This window comes from Artibeus jamaicensis, unplaced genomic scaffold (assembly GCF_021234435.1).
Source record: "Artibeus jamaicensis isolate MK-2021 breed Jamaican fruit bat unplaced genomic scaffold, CSHL_Jam_final contig_233, whole genome shotgun sequence".
NCBI classification, from domain to species: Eukaryota; Metazoa; Chordata; class Mammalia; order Chiroptera; family Phyllostomidae; genus Artibeus; species Artibeus jamaicensis.
The window spans coordinates 31,156,973-31,176,754 of NW_026521486.1; the positions used below are offsets into that span (position 1 = coordinate 31,156,973).

The 19,782-nt window shown below is 38.0% G+C and overlaps 1 protein-coding gene and 1 long non-coding RNA gene across 2 annotated transcripts in view; one reads left to right on the forward strand and one right to left on the reverse strand.

The window, feature by feature from the left end:
- Window positions 1-10,636: 10,636 nt before the first annotated feature.
- On the reverse strand, window positions 10,637-13,851 carry LOC119042836 (uncharacterized). Its single transcript, XR_005081293.2, has 3 exons — window positions 13,694-13,851; window positions 11,594-11,830; window positions 10,637-11,050 (listed from the first exon to the last, which is right to left on the reverse strand). It is a non-coding gene; the product is annotated as an uncharacterized LOC119042836 (long non-coding RNA).
- Window positions 13,852-14,113: 262 nt separating this feature from the next.
- Window positions 14,114-19,782, forward strand: part of LOC119042835 (solute carrier organic anion transporter family member 1B3-like) — a 44,024-nt gene continuing 38,355 nt past the window's right edge. The window contains 2 exon segments of the mRNA XM_037136641.2: window positions 14,114-14,219; window positions 18,529-18,671. Of these exon segments, the coding sequence (XP_036992536.2) occupies window positions 18,591-18,671 (81 nt within the window). The 5' untranslated portion in view covers window positions 14,114-14,219; window positions 18,529-18,590.

Genomic DNA, 19,782 nt, shown 5'->3' on the forward strand with positions numbered 1-19,782 from the left:
TGCCATAACCTTACCAGGCCCTGTGTGATCTCTCATTTCCTCCTGCTTCTCCCACATTCATTCTGCCCCACCCCAGCTTCCTTTCTTTGTACTTCCTGGGTCCTCCACTTGTAACATTTGCCCACGAAGACCTGATCCCTAACTCCCTTTGTTCAAACACCAGCCTTTTGGAGGCTTTTTCTGAAAACCCTCCCTAAAAGAGCATGCACTTTTCTTCTCTATCTCATTGTTACTTATTTTTCTCAATAGCAGTTGTCATCTCCTTAGTATATATCTTCTTGCTAATTTATTTATTGTCTGCAAATTCTACAATGTGCCAAAGAATACTTGCAATTCCCCACTGTGGTGAACATGGAACAGAGCAGGCATCCAATGACTAAGGAAAATACCTTGTTTCTGAGAGAGGCAGGACAGCTCAGTGAGCACTGAGAGGTGCAGAAGACACCTTAACTTCTCTATTAAAAAGTAGTGCCAGGAAAATGGAGACAACTCTACTTGAACAACAATAAAAAAGAAGAAATATTAAACTCATCCAGAAGAAACAAAGAAGGAAAGAAAAAAAAGAATCAATTTGCTCCTAAAAAAATGTGTACATAAACGCCACAAACTGGAGGCTAATGAACTTTTTACCTGAAGTTTTACATGAGTGACTCTACAGAAAGGCTTTATCAAGGTATTATTTTCGATTAATTGGACTTCACTACCAAGGTTACTCAGGTGCATCTACCCATAAGACCCTCAAATAAACTAGGTTCGCTAACATTCTGCCTCCAACGTTAGTAAAACTCCATCTGAAGTTTTACAGTAGTTTAAGCCAGGTCTGGCTTGGATTAAATCCATATTTTAAAAATTCAGGCATTGATTTATTTCATGCCTAAGGCCAATGTGATTGGAACACACTCTATGTTTCATAAACAAAATACTCTGGTGGTGAAAGATTCCAATTCTAAGACAGAAAAGTATTCAAGAGGCTAACAAGTGCATCTGTTTTGCCTTATTCAGAAACACGTATTAAAAAACACCACCACCAACAACCACACCACTGTGCCAGAACCCTGGCCATTTTGAAAGTGTATAGTTCACTGCAATTCTGCTTGTAATGACTGTTTATTATGGTGTGCTTTTAAACGGAGTCTGTGCCATTCTAAACATGGGCCTAGATTGCATGAAGGTCCACAAAGTGCCATATCTGTACTTGGACGTCACCTACTCTCATGTCCACTTTACGGTACCTGAGGGAATCCAGACACTGTTATGGCAGGGTCTCCCTGATTCCTTGCCTTTGTCAAAAGCATTGTATAGTCTCCGAGAATTCCCCAGACAGCCTGGGGTCCCAGTTGCTGCTAGAGCGCCCCTGCAAGCCTGCATTCTTCCTTCTACCTGATATCTCCATGTCTCCTCTCCTCCAAATCCCAGGCTCAAGAAAAGTGATGAGGAGTGGAGAAGGCAGTTACCACCTGTCTTATTTGCCTGTTACTGCTATACATAGTATTACAAACTCCTCAGCTTAACACAACACAAATGCAGAGTCTTACAGCTCTGGAGGTCACAGGTCTGAAATCAGTCTCATTAGGTTAACATCAAGGTGTCAGCAGGGCTCCTTCCTTCTCTGGAAGCCCTGAGGGGAGAATCTATTTCCCTGTGTCTTTCAATTTCTAGTGACCCCGTATTGCTTGGCCTGTGGCCACTTATTCCTTGTTCGAAGTGTATAGTGCCAATCTCTACATCTATGGTTACCACATCACCTTCTGTTCTAGCTGTAGCCAAATCCTCCTCTGCCTCCTTCTTAGATATTTTTAACTACATTCAGGACCCATCCGACCTAGGATGCTTTCTTTCCCATTTGAAGATGTTTAACTTTATCACATTTACAAAGCCCCCTTTGCCATATAATGCAACATTCACTGGTTCTGGGAATTAGGACATGGATATCTTTGGGGGCATTATTCAGCACCCCCATCATCATTCCCACTACCCTTCAACTTCCTTTTATACATTATCTAAACTTGACAAAGGGCACTGCTAAAAGATGAAATCCTGAGAGGAGACATTATTCAAATTTCTATTTAATCACTCACCATTTTATTCAACAAATATTCAGTGGATACCCACTCCATCCCTGGAACCACGTTGGTCTTTGAGGCGAACATCATAGCTGTATCACTGCTCTCATGGAGCTCACAGGTCACACCATCTCATCACTGAATCATGTGTGACCGCCACCTTATGCCTTTCCCTGTGGATTTGCCCTTCCAAATCCAGTTCTGCCATCCTGACCCTAACCGAGTAGCACACTGTCCTTCTGGTAGAATGGGGCAAGAACAGATTTCATTTTCACCATGGAACATGATTAATTTATTAGCATTAAAAACCTATTAAGATGACATTTTCTTCTTGAGTTATTATGTTTGCTTCACGTAAGCCGAAGTTGCTTGGAAAAATATTGTAATGTCCTAGGCATGGATCAAATTTGTGAAGGCTCCTTAATCTCCTTTGAATAGGGATTAGTAACTGTGTAAATATTGCCTAAAAAATAGCTGATTCCTGGAGAATAAAAGCTGCTTTTACTGCAAAATATTAAATGATGACTCAGACATGTCAACTGTATATATATCCGTCTTCACAGATAGGAGTCTGCTTCCACCTACTTGGAGAATTTCACAATCATCAGTGCTGCTCAGGTAATTTCCACTTGAACCTTTGTATGGGTGTCTGATGTATAGGCATAATGGCAGCTCCTGTCCACCCAGGCCTTCTTTACTGCAAAACCTGCCAGCTCTCTCTCATCTTAGCTTTTAAAGTGATCATTTAAACTGTCTAGTGTGTTGTGTTACAAACACTGTTAGGCAGCTACAGATATGAATGGGGACATCTGGACTCATGAAAGAGTCTTACTTAATGCACTTAGAGAGGTCTCAGGAAAATGCGTAAGACGATCCAAGATGGAAAGAGAAATTTCCATGTACACTTGATTAGCAGTAGTTGCAGTCAAGAGAATTCTGTGTCTCCAAAGACAGTTTTTGGATTGTGACTGGTCTTTATGTTGTATGAGAGAAAACAACTTGAGAATTCTCTAGTAAAATTGGAATTTCTGGAAAAAATATTTATTTTATGGTCCATAGTTTCAATAATATATCAGAAAATAGGGCTAATTAGGATTTATATTCCAGAAAACCAAATGTGACGCTATTCAAGAAAACACATTTTCCCTTTGTGTATAAAAATATATTATTCTGAGTCAGAGCCAAAGGGCACTAGAAAGAATGAGGAAAAGAATATATGTGTGTACGTGTAATATATGAAATGCATTTTATTTCCTAATCTCTTTAAAAACATGTTTTTATATTTACATTGTGTGTCTTGCTTAGCTGATTTTCTAGTCCTCATAGTAAAACTACAGTACCACATATTTCCGCTGCTTGTGAAAATAAGCAGCGTTTGCTTCAAATGGATGTTTTTATTAACACTATGCCTAATTATTGAAAATAAACATGTGCAAATTTGAAAAAAGAAAAAGAAATGCATTAGAGAACTCTGTTGTAAGTTCCTATGAAATTAGCATGAATATGGTCTGCAATCAAATAAAAATAAAATGAAACAATAGTGAGATTACACCTTGCAACTAATTGTCCAAGACTGAAAAACTATATTGCTGATGGATATGAATTGAGAGGTATACACACACAGGCACATATCAAAAGGTTGTTATTGATAGAATCATTCTGAAAAGCGTTTTGAAAGTAGAATTTGAAAAGCTTACATTTTTTGAATTAGTAATTTGGGCTCTAGGATAGTATAGCACAGTAATACTCATAGACGTACTCAAACATTTGTGTTAAAAAGATGTTCATCGCAGTATGTTTATAATTAGAAAAAAGGCTATTATGAAAACTACCACGTTAAGTGATTATAATGTTTCTGACATTGTGCCTGATCCTTAATCTTAAGAGACAGCAGGAAATGAAGGGGAGAGAAAAGAAAAAGGCAGAGGAGAAATAAAAGAAAGTAGGAGCAATGGAACATTGCCTATCCCCTCTGTTTCCTAACAGCCAGCTGAGTTGGTGTTTCAGGCCTTGGAAATAGATTAAAGGTAAAATCCTCAGGAATGTTTTAGGTGAAGTTCATGATTCTGCATGTGATAACTGTATATTATGGTGTGTCCTTTCTTCTTCTACTCCACCCCAACCTCTTACATCCTTCTATCCCAAAGCCACGCTGTCTGATAAGGTAGAGGCTAGCTACTTGTGGCTACTCAGTTCTAAAGCAAATTAAATGGAACATTTAGTTCTCTGGTCATTCTAGGCACATTTGAAGTGGCTCCACAGCCACATGTAGCTAGTTGCTACAACATTTGAGCATGCACTTATAAAACACTTTTATCACCACAGAAAGTGGCACTTTGCACAGCACTACTGTGAATACTCAACAGAGATAGCTTTGAGCAGAATTTCTGTGCCAGGTTGAATGGCAGGAAAAATGTGCTCCCCCATTCCACTTTAGTTGCCCCATCCTGGCGTCATTTTTTGATATGTGTCATCATCTGAAACTGCTCTAAAATAATAAATTTAGATTTCTGCTTTTCTCCTTCATCCCATTGCTCCCATTATACCCTTCCTCCTAACTCACTGAATCTTCATTTTATTGGCTCCTTGATTTTCTCCCTGCCCATTAATTGCCAATAAAGTATGAGGGTAAACAGGTATCTTCATGACCTTAAGCAATTTCTCCTCATAGTTTGCTACATGAGTTAGTGATGTGTAAATGAAGAAATTTATCAAATCCCTGGTCTTCATCTTTTGAGAAGATTATATAAGTTTAAGGTTTTTTTCTTTTTGTTCTACTGGAAGAGTGAGTTACCTTAACTGATTCTTGAATCTTAAGCCATTCCTTAATGATAAGAAGTATTCTTAGAAAACTAAAAATGGAAGGAAATTCTTCAACCTACACCTACAAAAACACACACCTAGCATGATACTTAACTGTGAAAGACTAAAAACTTTCTTCTCTATCACTGGGGACCACGAAAGGTTGGATGCCTGCATTTACCACTTCTCCTTTGGGATATGATAAAGCAGAGAGCACACCAGGGGTGCTAGTCAGCAAGGTAAGGCGGGGTGGAGGGAAAGGCATTCAAATTGCAAAGGAGGAAGTGCAACTGCCTTTATTTGCACACAACATGGTAATATACACATTACCTTACATTAAAATATTAAGTGTCCTGTGAAATATATTTTTTAAAAATTCACTAAAACTTTCCAGTGAGCTCAGAAAGATTGCAGGATACTAGTTCAATATACAAAAATCAGGTTTATTTCTATAGACTAGTTTAAACAGTCAAAATTCAAGTTAAAATAATATAATTTATAATAGTATAAAAACATGAAATGCTTAACACATTTACAAAAGATGTGAAAGACTTGTACACTGAAAATAACAAAACTGTGCTGAAAAAAATTAAAGAGTTAAAGAGATATACCATGATTATGGCTTGTATGACTCAATATCACTAAGATGCCAGTTATACCAGCCTGGTCTCCAGAGTTACTGTGGTCCCTGGCTAAATTCCAGTACAGCTGTTTTCCCTGGAATTGACAAGCAGATTTGAAAATGTATATGGAAGTCCCAAAGACCTAGGATAGGCAAAAACCTTCTCGACAAAGAAGAACTAAGTAGGAAGACTTACACTATATGATTTCAAGACATTATGAAGCTATAGTAATCAAGATACTATGGTATTAATACAAAGATAGGCAAATTGATAAGTAGAACAAAATGAAGAGTCTGGAAATAGACCCACACATTTATGTTGAATAATAGTTTACAAAGACTCCAAGTTAATAGGGAAAGAACAACTCTTTAAAAGTGATGTAAAATAAATTGGATTAACAATAGGCAAGAAAATAAACCTTGACACTTGCCTCATACCTTATACAAAATTAATTCAAACTGGAGTATAATCCCAAATGAAATAGCTAAAAATACACAACCTCTAAACAAAATGAGAAAATCTTATTAATCTTGATTTTGGCAAAGTTTTTTCACATAGAACAGAAAAACTACAAAGTGTAAAGAAAAAGCTTAATAGACTTCATCAAGATTTTAAATGTTCACCATTGAAAATCTTTGAAAACATATATCCAACAAAGACCTTATATGAAAACATTTGAAGAACATTTACAACTTACAATAATAAGAAGACAAGCATTCCAGGAAATACTGGACAAAAGATTCAAGAAGACATTTTACGAAAGGGAGAGAGAGAAATAGCAAAAAAGTTTGTGACAAGATGCTCAACATCACTAGTCATCACTAGTAATTAAGAAAACGCAAGTTAAAATTACAATTAGATACCACTGCATAAGAGATTTCTACCAACTGTTGGTTAAGATGTGAAGGAACCAGGACTCTTACACACTGTGGTTGGGATCTAAATTAATACAACTGTGCTACAAAGACTTTTAGCAATTTTTTTTCAAACTTAAACACACACCTCCCATGTGACCCAGGAGAGCCAGTGCTGGGTGTTGTTCAAGAGAAATGAAGTCTACGTCCCCACAAAGGCTGATAAGCAAGTATTTGTGCACTTTTATCCATAATGGCCCAAAACTGGAAACAACTCAAATGTTTGTAAATAAAAGAGTAAAGAAATTATGATATGTTCATATAATGGAATATTAACCAGCATAGAAAGCAATGAACTATTAATATACACAGCAATGTGGTTGGATTTCAAAATAATGATATTCATGGTTGAATGAAAGAAATCATACCAAATGTAATATATAGTTTGATTAAGTTAACATAGCTTATTAATAGAATGTAAATTAATCCATAGTGATGGAAAGCAGATCAATGGTTGGGTCTAGGATGGGCAGTAGTAGAGAAGGGCAGGAGAAAACTCCTGAGGTGACTGTTAGATTCCTGAACTTGGTCTCATTGATCAATGAATACATATGTCAGGACTCATTAAATTGTATACTTTATGTATAATATGTACTTTACTGTGTATTCCCTTTTCTCATTAAAGCTGTTAAATTTCCAAAACATTATCTATGCTTGCATGTCCTTTGAAAGCCTACTTACTGCTCCAAGACAATACTTATCCCACATTGAAGTCCACTGGGCTAGAGTACTGAAAAACAAGATGGAAAAGCAGATATTGAATTTCCTTCTGTGTACCAGATACCTTCAAGATGTATACAGTTGGCAATGGAGGGTGTTTGAAGGCATGGTTGATTCATTCATCTAAAATAATTGTTGCATTCCTATGATTTACCAGACACTGTACTAGACTCTGACATAACAAACGAAACAAAGTCCTGCTCTTTCATTGTCCATATTTTAGTGAGGAGAAAACAATAAACAATCATGTTTTATAAAATCATGTTGTTTTAAGAAACAGAGGGGGGAAGTGGGTGAAGGGAATAGAGAACTATAAATGTTACCTTTTTAAATTATTTTTATTGTTTTTAATGTAAATATTTCTTTTTCTCTTTTTCTTATTTTTTATTGTTGTTCAAATTGTCTCCGTTTTTCCCTACCATGTGCCTCCTACCCCAGCCAGCCCCACCTTCCACCCTCAGTCCTGCCCAACTTTGGCTTTGTCCATGTGTCCTTTATACATGTACTAAAACCCTCCCCCTTTCCCCCATTATCTCCTCCCCTGTCCCCTCTGGTTACTGTCAGTTTGTTCTTAATTTCATTGTCTCTGGTTATATTTAGCTTGCTTGTGTGTTTTGTTGATTAGGTTCCACTTACAGGTGAGATCATATGGTATCTGTCTTTTACCACCTGGCTTATTTCAGTCAGCATAATGCTCTCCAGAGTCATCCAAAGGGCGGGTCTCCTACCATACGGTTTACACCACAAACAAATATTATCCCTTTAAAATAAGTCAGGGCAAGCATTTGTGAGGCAGCAACAGTTGAAGTAATAAACAGACAGCTGGAGGCAATGTATTCTGGGTAAAAGGAAGAATAAGTGCAAAACCCTTGAGACAGGAACATGATTTGAATGTTTCTGGAACATCAAGGATGCTTATGTTGCTGAGAAATAATGACCATTTAGGAAAATTTTAGGAAATAATGTTAGAGGGATAAGCAGGGAAGAGATTCTGTAGGTTCTGATAAACTTTTCATAAAAAGGACTTAAATATTTATTCTTTTTGGGCCAGGAAGCCATTGGAAAATTGTGAACACAAATTGCACAGAATTTTGTCATGCTGTGTCAGTGTCACATCTGACTCTTCAAACAAAATAAATTGGTGACTGTTTTCAACATTTTCATCACATCCATTGATAATTGGATAGCTGCTTTCAATACAATCATAGACAGCTTTCTTACCATCTTTAACCATTTTTCCCATTTACATCTTTACTTTTAACATCACTTCATTGCTATAAGGTCTCATTAAATAGAAAATTCATTTATTTATTTACTAAAAAAAGATATTGTCATTTACTGGGTACCAGGCACTATTATAGGCAGTTCACTGCGATGTAGCAGTGAACAAAATAGATGAAAACCTGTACTTGCTCCTCCAGAACTTACACTGTAGTATAAACTCACTGTCACCAGAGCAGGGAAAAACTGAAAGTAAACAAAATGCATGACTGAAATTGTTAGTATCGTGGGTCATGAGAGAAAAATACAGTAGTAAGAAGCTTTACTGAAATGAGAGGGAACACCATTTAAAATAATGGTCAGAGCATACCTCATGGAGAATCATTTGTGTGGACACTAAAAGACGGTGGTTGCGTGACCTGTGCAGATATCTGGAGAAGAACCTTCTGAGAAGAAAGAACAGAAAATACAAAAATCCTGAGTGTAGGTCAGGAACTTACAGGGCCTTGAGGCCGCTCTTTGGACTTCATGTTGAAGATGGAGGATACACTGGAGGATTTGAGCAGAGCAGTGTCATCTACAACCTGTTTTAACATGAGGATTCTGGCTATTGGGTTTCAATTTACACAGGGGGGTGTGGTATGGGAAGGGGGTGAGGGTAAGGAGATAAGCTCAGACACAAATAGGAGGGCGTTGCCATAATTCAGGACTAGAGTGATAGCCATGGAAATGTAGGAAGCAGTCACATTCTGGATTGATTTTGAACTTTGAGCCTCCTACGGTGTGAGTAGGCAAGGAGTCAAAAATGATTCCAATATTGTGTGTGTGTGACTAGAAGTATAAAATTACAATGTACTGAAATGGGAATACAGGAAGGAAAGGTGAGGAGAATAGCTTGGAAAGTGTTGTGCAATGCTTATTGCATTGAAAGGAAGATGGTGATCAGGCAATGGAGAAATTCTAGAGCTCACCAGGAGAGTCCTGGCCACAGATAAAAATTTTGAAACTATCAACATATTAGTGATATACATGAAAATAGACGAGAGCATCAAAGTACAGAGGTGGAAATCTGAATTTGCAGTGGAATAAGTGATGCTAACTCATAAAATTGTCTTGGAATAAGTGGGAGTTGAATCCTGAGACACTCCAATTAAGAGGCCAAAGATATAGAAAGGATTAGTAAGTCGGGTATAGATGGAGAAGTCAATGAGTTAAGGGGAAAATCGCAAAGGATGGTGTCCTGGAAAGTATTTCCCCTGGAGGAAGAAATAATCATCTCTGAAAAATGCTGTGAGTAGTTCAAGCCAGCTGAAGACAATTACAGATAGCATTTAGGTAATTTATGACTTAGGCAAGAGTAGTTTGAGTGAAGAGCTGTGGGCCAAAACTTGACTGAAGCACACTCAAGAGAGAATGTGAAGAAATTAATGGAACACAGTTATACTAGGTAAGCCTTTAAGAGGGATGTTTTTTGTTTCTGTAAAAGATAACAGAGAAACAGGACGGTGCTTAGAAAGGGGATGGAATCAAAAGAGAGAATTTGAAACGGGAGAGTGATAGCACCTTTCTGTGCTGATGGAAACATTCCTTTAGACAGGGGAGTGGATACCCTTGGGAACACAGGAGAGGAGGCAACCTGGTGCAGAAGTGGCGGCAGGTCTTGGCTAGAGAATGGGCAGGTCATCCGGGCCCACTGTGTGGTGCTGAGCACTAGGGAGATAGACGTGAAGGAAGCTTTAGGAAATGTTCTTTTGTTTTGGCTAGTGAAATAGTCATCAGCTGAAGGTGGAGACGAGAAAGGATGACTTAGAATTTTGATGAAAGGGCTGAAGACAAAAAATTGTTGCTCAGAAAGCAAGATGACTTTGATAAGGAAAATGTAATATGATTCCTGGCTAGGCAAAGCAGAGGGCCCCTTTGAGCTTTATGATTATGTTGGAGTCGAGGAGGAAATAAGTTGTTTGTGCTAAGCTGTTTGCTCAACCCAAGACTTCTTGCTCAAGCCTGAGGAGAAACCGCACCCATCCCCAGGCAGGTGTTCCAGAGAGTTAGGAATTGGTCAAAACGTATAGAGGGCTTCCATGTGTCAGGAGTTGTTGTTAAGTGCTTCACACCTGAGCTCGTTTGTCACTAACTGCCACCTTTGCTTCTGGAAACCCGCTTGCTTGCCCGCTTCTATAAAAACCCTAGCCTGTAAGAGTTAGGCGCGGCTCTCATTTGCAGCCATTAACTTTGAAACTTTGGCCAATAAAACATCTTTGACTGCCCGACCGTCTCCGACCCTTCTTGCTTGTGAGAGCGGAATGTAACAATTATACATTGAAAGTCAACATGGTTGAGGGTTTTTCTTCAATTATATTCACCAGCATGGATGAATGGACAGAATAGTCTAAGAGTTGGATTTAATCGAGGCTGTAGTTTTGTCAAGCGATTACAAAGATGCAAGGGTCACAAATGACTTGAAAAGTATATGGAAGAAAGTGATTACCATAACCATTAAATACATCCAGATGTGGAGGGAAATTAGGGCACAAAATAAGGAACAGTGAAATCCTTGATAGAATCAGTCAGTGGATTATAGATCCTGGTCCATGGCAGCATTGTTGAGAGCTGGAAGATAGTGGCGATCCAATCCAAAAGGGTTATGATGGAGAAGTGATATCCTGGCAGATCTAGGATGTCTCCATTGGAATGAGCAGAAGCAAGGCTATTGGAGAAGAGAAGGTTAAAAAACTAAGCAGCCCCAGAATTATAGGGATGTTCTTCGTGATCATTGAAATCAACAATAATTATTACAGCACTACTATTTTTAGTAGATTGGCTTTGAACCAAGAGCTAAAACAGTCATAGAATAAGTGACTTAAGGATTGGTAGACAATTCCAGCAGAAGAAGGATAAGTGATAGAATCTTTCGATACGAGATTCAAAACTGTGGATTCTGTGGACAGAGGCTGCAAGAGTGGACAGGCAAATTGGAAACCAGTCCATCTGGTGTGAAGCAATGATGCAGCATGGAGAAGGGCTGGGTTTAATTTAGAGCAATTTGGTAAGGCAAAATAAATTCAGAGAAGAGGCTGAAAGTAAAGGTAATTCTACTTGTGATTAGCCATGAGTTTCAATAAGCACAAGAAGGAAGATCTCAGTGCAGGACTGGGAGAGGGACTGGAGGCAGTAAGGGGCAGAAAGAAGGACATGCAGAGCCATGAGGGGATCAGACAGGAACTGATGAAGGAGATCATAGGATCCCTACCTTCTCAGGGCGGTGACTAGCGTAAGAAGGAGGTGACCATAGTAAGATTCATCATGATGACGTCGGGGACTAGTGTCAGTAGGCAAAGATACGTGGAGACCTTTTCAGAAGTACACAGCCTCCTGGAGCTTCCTCTTGATTATTGCCGAGGGAGGGAAGGTGGGTGGACAGTGACAGGTTCTCTTTGAGCCTGAAGGCTGCTCTCTCGGAGTCTGCCTATGGCCCCCACCTGAGGACCTGGGGATAAAAACTGTTGAAAAAATGGCTGGGCCCTATCCTAGAGCTTTTATTTTTGCCCGTGTGTTGTACATTAATTGCTTTAAGTATTTATAATACACAAATTTCATGCAGTGACTCTTAGTAGGTGTGAGGTATTGAACGTATAATGTACCAGGTACGGTGTAAACCTCTGTACAGACATTATTTAATCCTGCCCCAGCTGTTGTCTTCCTACTTTATAGATGAGGATACTGATACTCAGAAAGCTTAAATAACCTATGTAAGTCCATACTGTTAGCAAGTATCAGAGACAAGTTGGCATCAAAATTTGTCAGGATTCAAAGACCATGACATGTCATCAAACTGTGATGATTATCTCTGAAGTAAATATCACTAGATTTTTAAAGCAAATTTTGCAACTCTGCTGACCCATGGATGTTAGCATAATATTGATTTTGGAAGAACTGTTGCAACACCTTCCCTCTAACAATCTGTATTCTTTAACAAGTTGCACAAGGACAGTCTAACTAACACAGTCATGGCAGAGGAAAAGTCAATGCTCTTTGACCTGTGGAAACTGTCCTGAGTTTTGAGATCAGAAGAAAGGTTCTCAGTTAATTTGTACTATTTACCTTTCTGTGATGTACCTCGGTGGAGTAAAAATTTGGAAAACAATCATTAGCATGAGAGCACCGAGCCGGTATTCCCACTCTGAATGAAAGGAAAATCCATATCAAAAACTGAAAGTATCCCCTGTGCTACAGTGGTTCTCAAAACTTGGAATTACATAACAATTAACTGAAGGACTTATTGAAAAAATAGATTAAAAAATGTACTTGAAAAGTAACTAAATAAAAAAAAATACAGCAATCCTCTTAAAAAAAAAGAAAAAATAATAAAGCATAAGAAGCATAGTCTTCGCCCCATCGGAATCTCCTGGGTGTGAGTATGGACTGCCGCCGATTCGGATTTCTCAGAGGACCGTTTGGGAGCAGGGTCCCTAATATTGCAGCCCCAGGTTTCCTGGTACATTTCTCAGTTCCTCTTAATGGGAAATGAACAATTTCCCAAGCCTTCTCCCTCTCCACATTCTTTGGTCCTTAACATGATTACAAACTTTCAAGAATAAAGCAGGATAGAAATAATCTATCAAACATTCAATATATAGAACTTAAATACATGTTGCTACAGTTGTATCAAAAATTTTCCTTGACCCTAGCCAGGTAGCTCAGTTGGTTAAAGCATCGTCCAGATACACCAAGGTTGCAGGTTCGATCCCCAGGTCAGAGTGCATGCAAGAGTCAACCAATGAATATATAAATAAGTGGGACAACAAAGCAACATCTCTCTCTTTCTCTCTCTACCTCTCACTGTCTCTAGTCAATACAAATAATTTTTTAATTGTCTTTCAGAAGTGATAAGGGGTAACAATATTTTCATATATACATCCTCAAATTGCTACATGTATATGTATACGTATATGTGTATTGCTGTTTCTATATAATAGTTATATATATGATAGCTATTATTTATGTGTTCTCTCTGTATAGCTATACATATTAGCTACATATATATTAAAACATATATACATATTTGTTTATATGATATTTAAATTAGGATACATCCAGAATAGAGCCCAATGTCTGAGGTAAAGTATAGCAGAGAGTCAAAAACGTTTGACTTTGTGATTGAATGAATGAAACTTCACCCATTCTCAAGAAAACTACCAATTGGTTCAAGCACCACTTTTCTCTAAAAACTAAGTTAATAAAAGAAAATTATAACCTTTCTTTCTTCGGGCTTCAATATAAGAAATCTATTGTGAAAATTAATCTTAGGAATATTGTCATTTTTAAAAATTTTGTCACTTGGAAGACCTACCTCTTGATGAATTGTTGCTTCACTATTTCCTATGAGGCACCCAGTGTCCACCCGCATCATGACGTAGCTGCCTCCAGGATCGAGCAAAAAGTGTGCTTTGTCTTTTGAATACTAAAGTAGCCTGCAGACATTTTTTTAAAGGTCTTGAACTGTTTCGTATTTGGAAGGGTTTTAATTACCTTGGATAATCTGTTGTATTTGTTTATTTAGGGGGAAAAATTGTATGTAGTCAACTTAATTTTTTAAACAAATATAAGTTATTCTCAGAAACTTAATAATTGAAGTTTTACAGAAAAATAGTCTATAAAATCTGACAAGTATAATCTTTAAAATACAGGAGTCTGGAACAGACTCTTAGAATAGCTAGTTAATTTTCTTCTATCTGCCTTGGTCAATGACCTGATGGTTAATCATCATTGTACTGATAAAAAAGAAAAGCCAGCTAGCGATTTAAAAACGGACTTTAACAACAGGTAAAGGTCTGAGGTCTGGTCTTCTTGTGGCTGCTGTGGGATTCTGAGTTCAGGTAAGAACCTTTGAGATTCTCTTCTTTCAACAATTTTTTGTGTGAAAAAATTCCACAAATTTCAAAGAAAATATTTTGATGGACATGATCAATGCTGCACACTTTATTCCTGTGTCTTCTGCACACTTATGTTCTAAGCCCTTAAAAGCTATTCAATGTCCCTTCTGGACATAGATGAGGCTCTGGCTTGTGTACTTTTAACAATAAAATCAGACATTTACTATTTAAATATAAAGTTTGAAAATATGTTCCCATTACTTTCTGGACAACTGGAACTTCAACTCTGAAAAACTGACCCCTGGTTACCTTCTCAAAATATGTTACAAGGCAATTATTTTCACTAACCAACCACACAAAATGACTAGACACCCCTATTTCTTTGATTCCATGTTTACTGCATAATGTGGGTGCAGAGTTGGCGGACCAATATCAAGAAATGGAAGGTGTCTCAATGTCACTTGCTCACCTCCAATTTCCTTTTTCAACTCACATTTGTCTCAAGGTGAGGGAAAAGTTTTCCAGATAATTTTGTCTCTGAATAAAAGAAAAAATCTGCTCAGCACAGACCCTGATACAAACTAATGACTCAGTAAAGGTTAGTTTCCTTCTCCCACTCAGGGAGGTGGCTGCTCTAAGAAGACAGTTGTCATCGTCACAGTGGAGGATGAGGGACATCCCCCACAAAAGGGCTAAGAAGTTAGTAAACGCTGTTTCTCTTTCCTCCTCCTCTGTTCCCCAGGTACCTGGTAGAAATTGAGCCACTTGCTTGCACAGATTTTCCTATTATCTCTCCAACAGTAAATGTTGTACACTGATAAGCAGAGGCTGGTGAGATCCTGCTCACCACTCCACCCCGATCAGCCCTGGTAGAACGAGGTGGTTCTGCTCAGGGAGGAGATGCAGGGCTCTGGCTGGATGCCCGTGGTACTCTTATAAGCGCAGTGGGGCTCCAAATTCATTTATATGTTACATGTTTGAAACTCTCAGGAAAAAATACGTCCATAGAAAACTGTTAAAATGTCTCCAAGTCAGGCTTCAAGTACCACATTGAAGTGGAAAGTGTGTTATTTAGAGTCAAGCCTGTATTGGTAGCCCAACTTTCTCATTGCCTTGAACTTACTACAGTTTAATTTCTAAGAAACGAGAGTAAAGATGCCTGCATTTCCAACTTTTTTTCTGGATGTTTTTTTCTCCAAGTATCTAGGAGAAAAATGAGAAAGTGGTGGAAATGCAGGAATAGTGATGGCTGCATTACGAGGTCCGTTCTCCAGGGGAGCACCCATCAGCACGGGGGAAATGGCTTCAGCTGGGAAAGTATCTGCGAGTGGTGACTTGAGGCAGCATTACAACCGGGAGATGAGGACGAACCTTACAGGCTCAGAAAACACATAGAGAGCTGAGAGGGGTCTTCTTTTGTTTGGTTTTGGGACAGTGGTTCCATTGGGCTGGAGGGCCTTGCGGGTGGTGCACTTGGAAAAGGAGACCAAAAACGAGGGGTGAGTTAGGTTTGTGAAGAACCTCAAATTGGAAGCGTGACTTTTATTTTGTATGGTACGAGGATCCTCTGAAAGATTTTGAGGACACCTAAGCTATGCATCAGATACTGGAAATGCTGGGAGACAGGATAATCATAATTTGATTAACTGCAAGAAGCAAGGCTAAGGGATAATAGCGTTCAAGAATAGCTGTTCTTAAGAACTCATGGACATGGACAACAGTGTGGCGATTGCTGGGATGGGAGAGGTAGGGATGGAGATGGAAGAGGGTATGGGGGGATAAATGGTAACGGAAAAAATACGATACAAATAAGGTAAAAAAAAATTGGTTCACTAGCCAAAAAAAAACCTCATAGAAATCTGAAGTTTGCAAATCATTCGTAGAGATTTGCAGTGATAGGATATAGTGCTGAGACGTTTTCTGACATTGAAATCCTGAGAGAAGATACCAGAAGAGGTATTCATGAATAAAATGACAGGAAATCTATTAAAAGGCTGCTTATGACTTTGGGACCATCAAACTATTGATTTTCTCCTCACTTCGCTCAGGGTGTGCACAGGCAGAGGCACGAATGGGGCACGTGCAAAAAAGTGAAATAAGAACTGAAAGTCACTTACATGTACGTGAGTTTCTGCGGTCAGGCCTGTGTTATATACATTTACATATGCAAAAGCGATAACATTTTCGTTATCATTTCTACATTTACACATTATTCAACACACATACATTTTATGTGTATATATGTGTGTGTGTGGTCTTTATGTATTTATAATGTAGGGAATCAATAAATCCTTATTGAAGAAAGTAAGTAATATATACAGTCGATCCTCATTATTTGTGGATTCTGGGACTGCAAATTTGCCTCATTATTTGTGGATTCTGGGACTGTTAAATTTATTTTTAACCCCAAAATCAATAGTGCAAAGAGTGGTAAAAATTGGAGTGGTCTAACACACTTGTTCCCAGCCGAGGTCAAACAAGGTATGGCTCTGCTCTCAGACTGTAAGCGGGTAGCCTTTCCATATTCTACTCTACCCTTTCCATATTCTACTTAGGGTCATACATCTATACCTTCGGCTGGTGATTCTGCTGTTGGAACAGCTCCATAGCACAGTGGCAAGGTGCCGCCCCCTGTTCTGAGGCAGGAAGGCCGTGACTTGCCCGACGAAAAAATATGTTACCTACACTTACTCAGGCATGAGCTCTAGAGTGCTGTTGACCACGAAGTCAACACTAATAGATCAACAAAGCAAATCCAATAAGGTATCTTTAAACAGAAGCTCATGTGAGATGAGGTTATGTATTGATCAGTTGATGAAAATGCGGTGACACGGGAACGTGGCCCTGCCTTGCCCCTGGGAGCAACGTTCAGCATTTGCTAATTCAGTGCTTGCAACAACTGTTAGAACAGGAGCACCGCAGACAACGTGAGTCAACTTCACACAGAATAGATTTTAATACATTGCGTCATTAAGGCCCCATTAATAATTGCATATCTATGCTTGTGTGTGTTACTACATAGAACAGTTATTTTAGATACATGAATGTGTATCATGCACACATGTATAAACAGAAATACTTTTTCTAAACCTCTGTGAAGAACCCACCGATCTATGTAAAAGAACAAATCGAAGGAACAAGTTGACTCACTTTACTAGTGTTTAAATTAGTGGATTCATCACCTTCAAAATTCTAATTCCTCTTACACTTTGACTTCAAAAATCCTGTCAGGTTTTATCCCACAGCTATGATCACACATAAATAAAATGACATATTAGTCAAGTTTTCTCATACGAAATAATTAGGTACAACCTAAATAAGTATTTATTAACATGCAACTAGCTAGTTATGTCATGGACAATGCGATACCCTGAAACCATAAGAAAACTGAGTAGGCCACTTATTAATATAAAATTAAGTATAGGAAACAGGGTGAAAAGGCCAAGAACAGTGTTAATGGCATGCTGCCGTGGTATTAAAAAAGAAAGAAAGTATTAATTTTTTAATTTTTAAAATATATTTCCAGGTAAGAGTCACTAAAAGCTGTTGATATTAGTCCTCAGAAAGAGAAACTAGATGCTGGGGGAATGTGGGTTAGAGGAAGAATTTTTAATATATGCATATGCTTTTTGGTCTTTTGTACTTTCAACTATAGGCATATATAGTCTCTTCAAAAATAAATGAACAAAGTTAAAATAAAGTAGGATCGTGATGGTGGTCATCTCAAGTATGGCCAGATCCCATCTAAGAATTCCTTAGACTACACTGTTTTGTTTTGTTTTTTAACAAATCCAAACTCCAGCAATTCTTTCAGCCCAGCTCCAGAGGTACACCTCCAGGAAACCTGCAGCCACTCTAACTACAATTCATCAGATTGGGTTTCCACCCATTCTGACCATCTCCCGTGTGCAAGGCACTGCCCAACACTTTGTAAAGTTACCAAGATAAATTAAACTCATACTCGCCTTCCTTAATCTTATAATGTAGGTATATAAAAATATATTTTAATATTATTTCTCTATTTTAAAAATTTTGTTCACCTAATCTAGTTGGGATTCTATGTTATTTATTTGTTGTTTCCACTTTATTTCAATCCATTTCTCTTCTACACTGAATTATAATCTCCCTGAAGCTCGGGCTCCAGGTGTTTTCTGTGTGTGTGTGTTGGGCATTTACCTGGCCCTGTGCCCAGGAAACAGTCAGCCCTCCCTCCATGAATGTTAGTGGGCTCACAGATTGATTGGTGGCTTTTCTCATTTCTGAATTGCATATTGTCAAAGTGAAATACATCACATTTTTTTTCCCTGAATAGGTTAACATTTTGAACGAAACATCTGCAACAGTTGAAAAGTCACGTGAAACGTATAGTTCATAATGGACCCAGATCAGCCTTTGAACGAGGCAGCAAAGGCCCCACCGTCCAGCAAAGAGAAGAGCAGATGCTGCGGCTTCAAGGTGAAATGGCTTTCGTGTTTTCCAACCAAATCAGTGAAGGGAAGGGTTTGTTCCCTTAAAGAAAAGGCAACCAGTTTTTTTAAAAGGTCATTAAATTCAAATTAGAGTTTTCAACTGAAGCATACATTGAAATATTAACAGTGATCCAAATCTTGAGTTAAATCAATGTTAAATCTTAAAAAGATATATTTTGGGTGACATTTCTGATGGCTAAGAGTTTATTGATGTTAAATATTTAGAAACAATTTCATGTATTCTCTTTGGTTCTGGCTGGACCAAAGATGTTTATAAGTGTGATTAAAATAAGAGAAGTTGTTGTAGAATGAATAATATGTAAAAATAATCTTAGAATTGATCTAAAACACAGAAGAATAATCAGTCTTGTGAATCACTTTGTAGTCTTGAGCTATTTAAATTTTCTAGAGAAAAGCATTGCTTATTTTAATAAATTAAATATTTTCTGATGGAAAAGAGATCTACAATAACATTTTTTTAAAAAATCCCTGGCCCAAAGACCTAGTTGCTGACTTAGAAAAGCCATTTAATTTTTCTATATGCCAGTTCACAAAAGTAATAATCATTTCCCTTGCTTTTGTCACAAAACTGTGAGACACTAAATTTTATGGACTACATCAGGAATTTTCACAGACACAAGAATATTCCTTGAATATAGTGTTGAAGACACCAAGACAAGAAAATTCGAACTTTGCCTCAAGTCATCTTGCTTGCTTTAACACCTTGAACCAAATCAGAAAGCCTTTAAACTCACTTAGGGAAGTCTTAGAAAATGAAAAATCATGCCTGACCTTTACTCATGTTTTAGGAGTTTGCCTCAAATTTGTTGTGTTATCTGACTAAATAAGAAGACCGTAGAGATCACTCTCAATTGCAATAACATTATACAAGGTCCCTTTCAACTCTGTACAGGGAACACAAATTCTATTTGCTTTCAGAGATTGCTGGTAAACTCTGCTCTGATGAAATATTTGAATAAGATTTAAGCAAACTGGCAGTCACAGTGAAAAGGTATTGGTAAAATGTGATTGTGTTACATTCTATTATTTGTGGGTAATGTTGTGTGCTGCATTATTTGTTTTTAAACGTTGAGGGT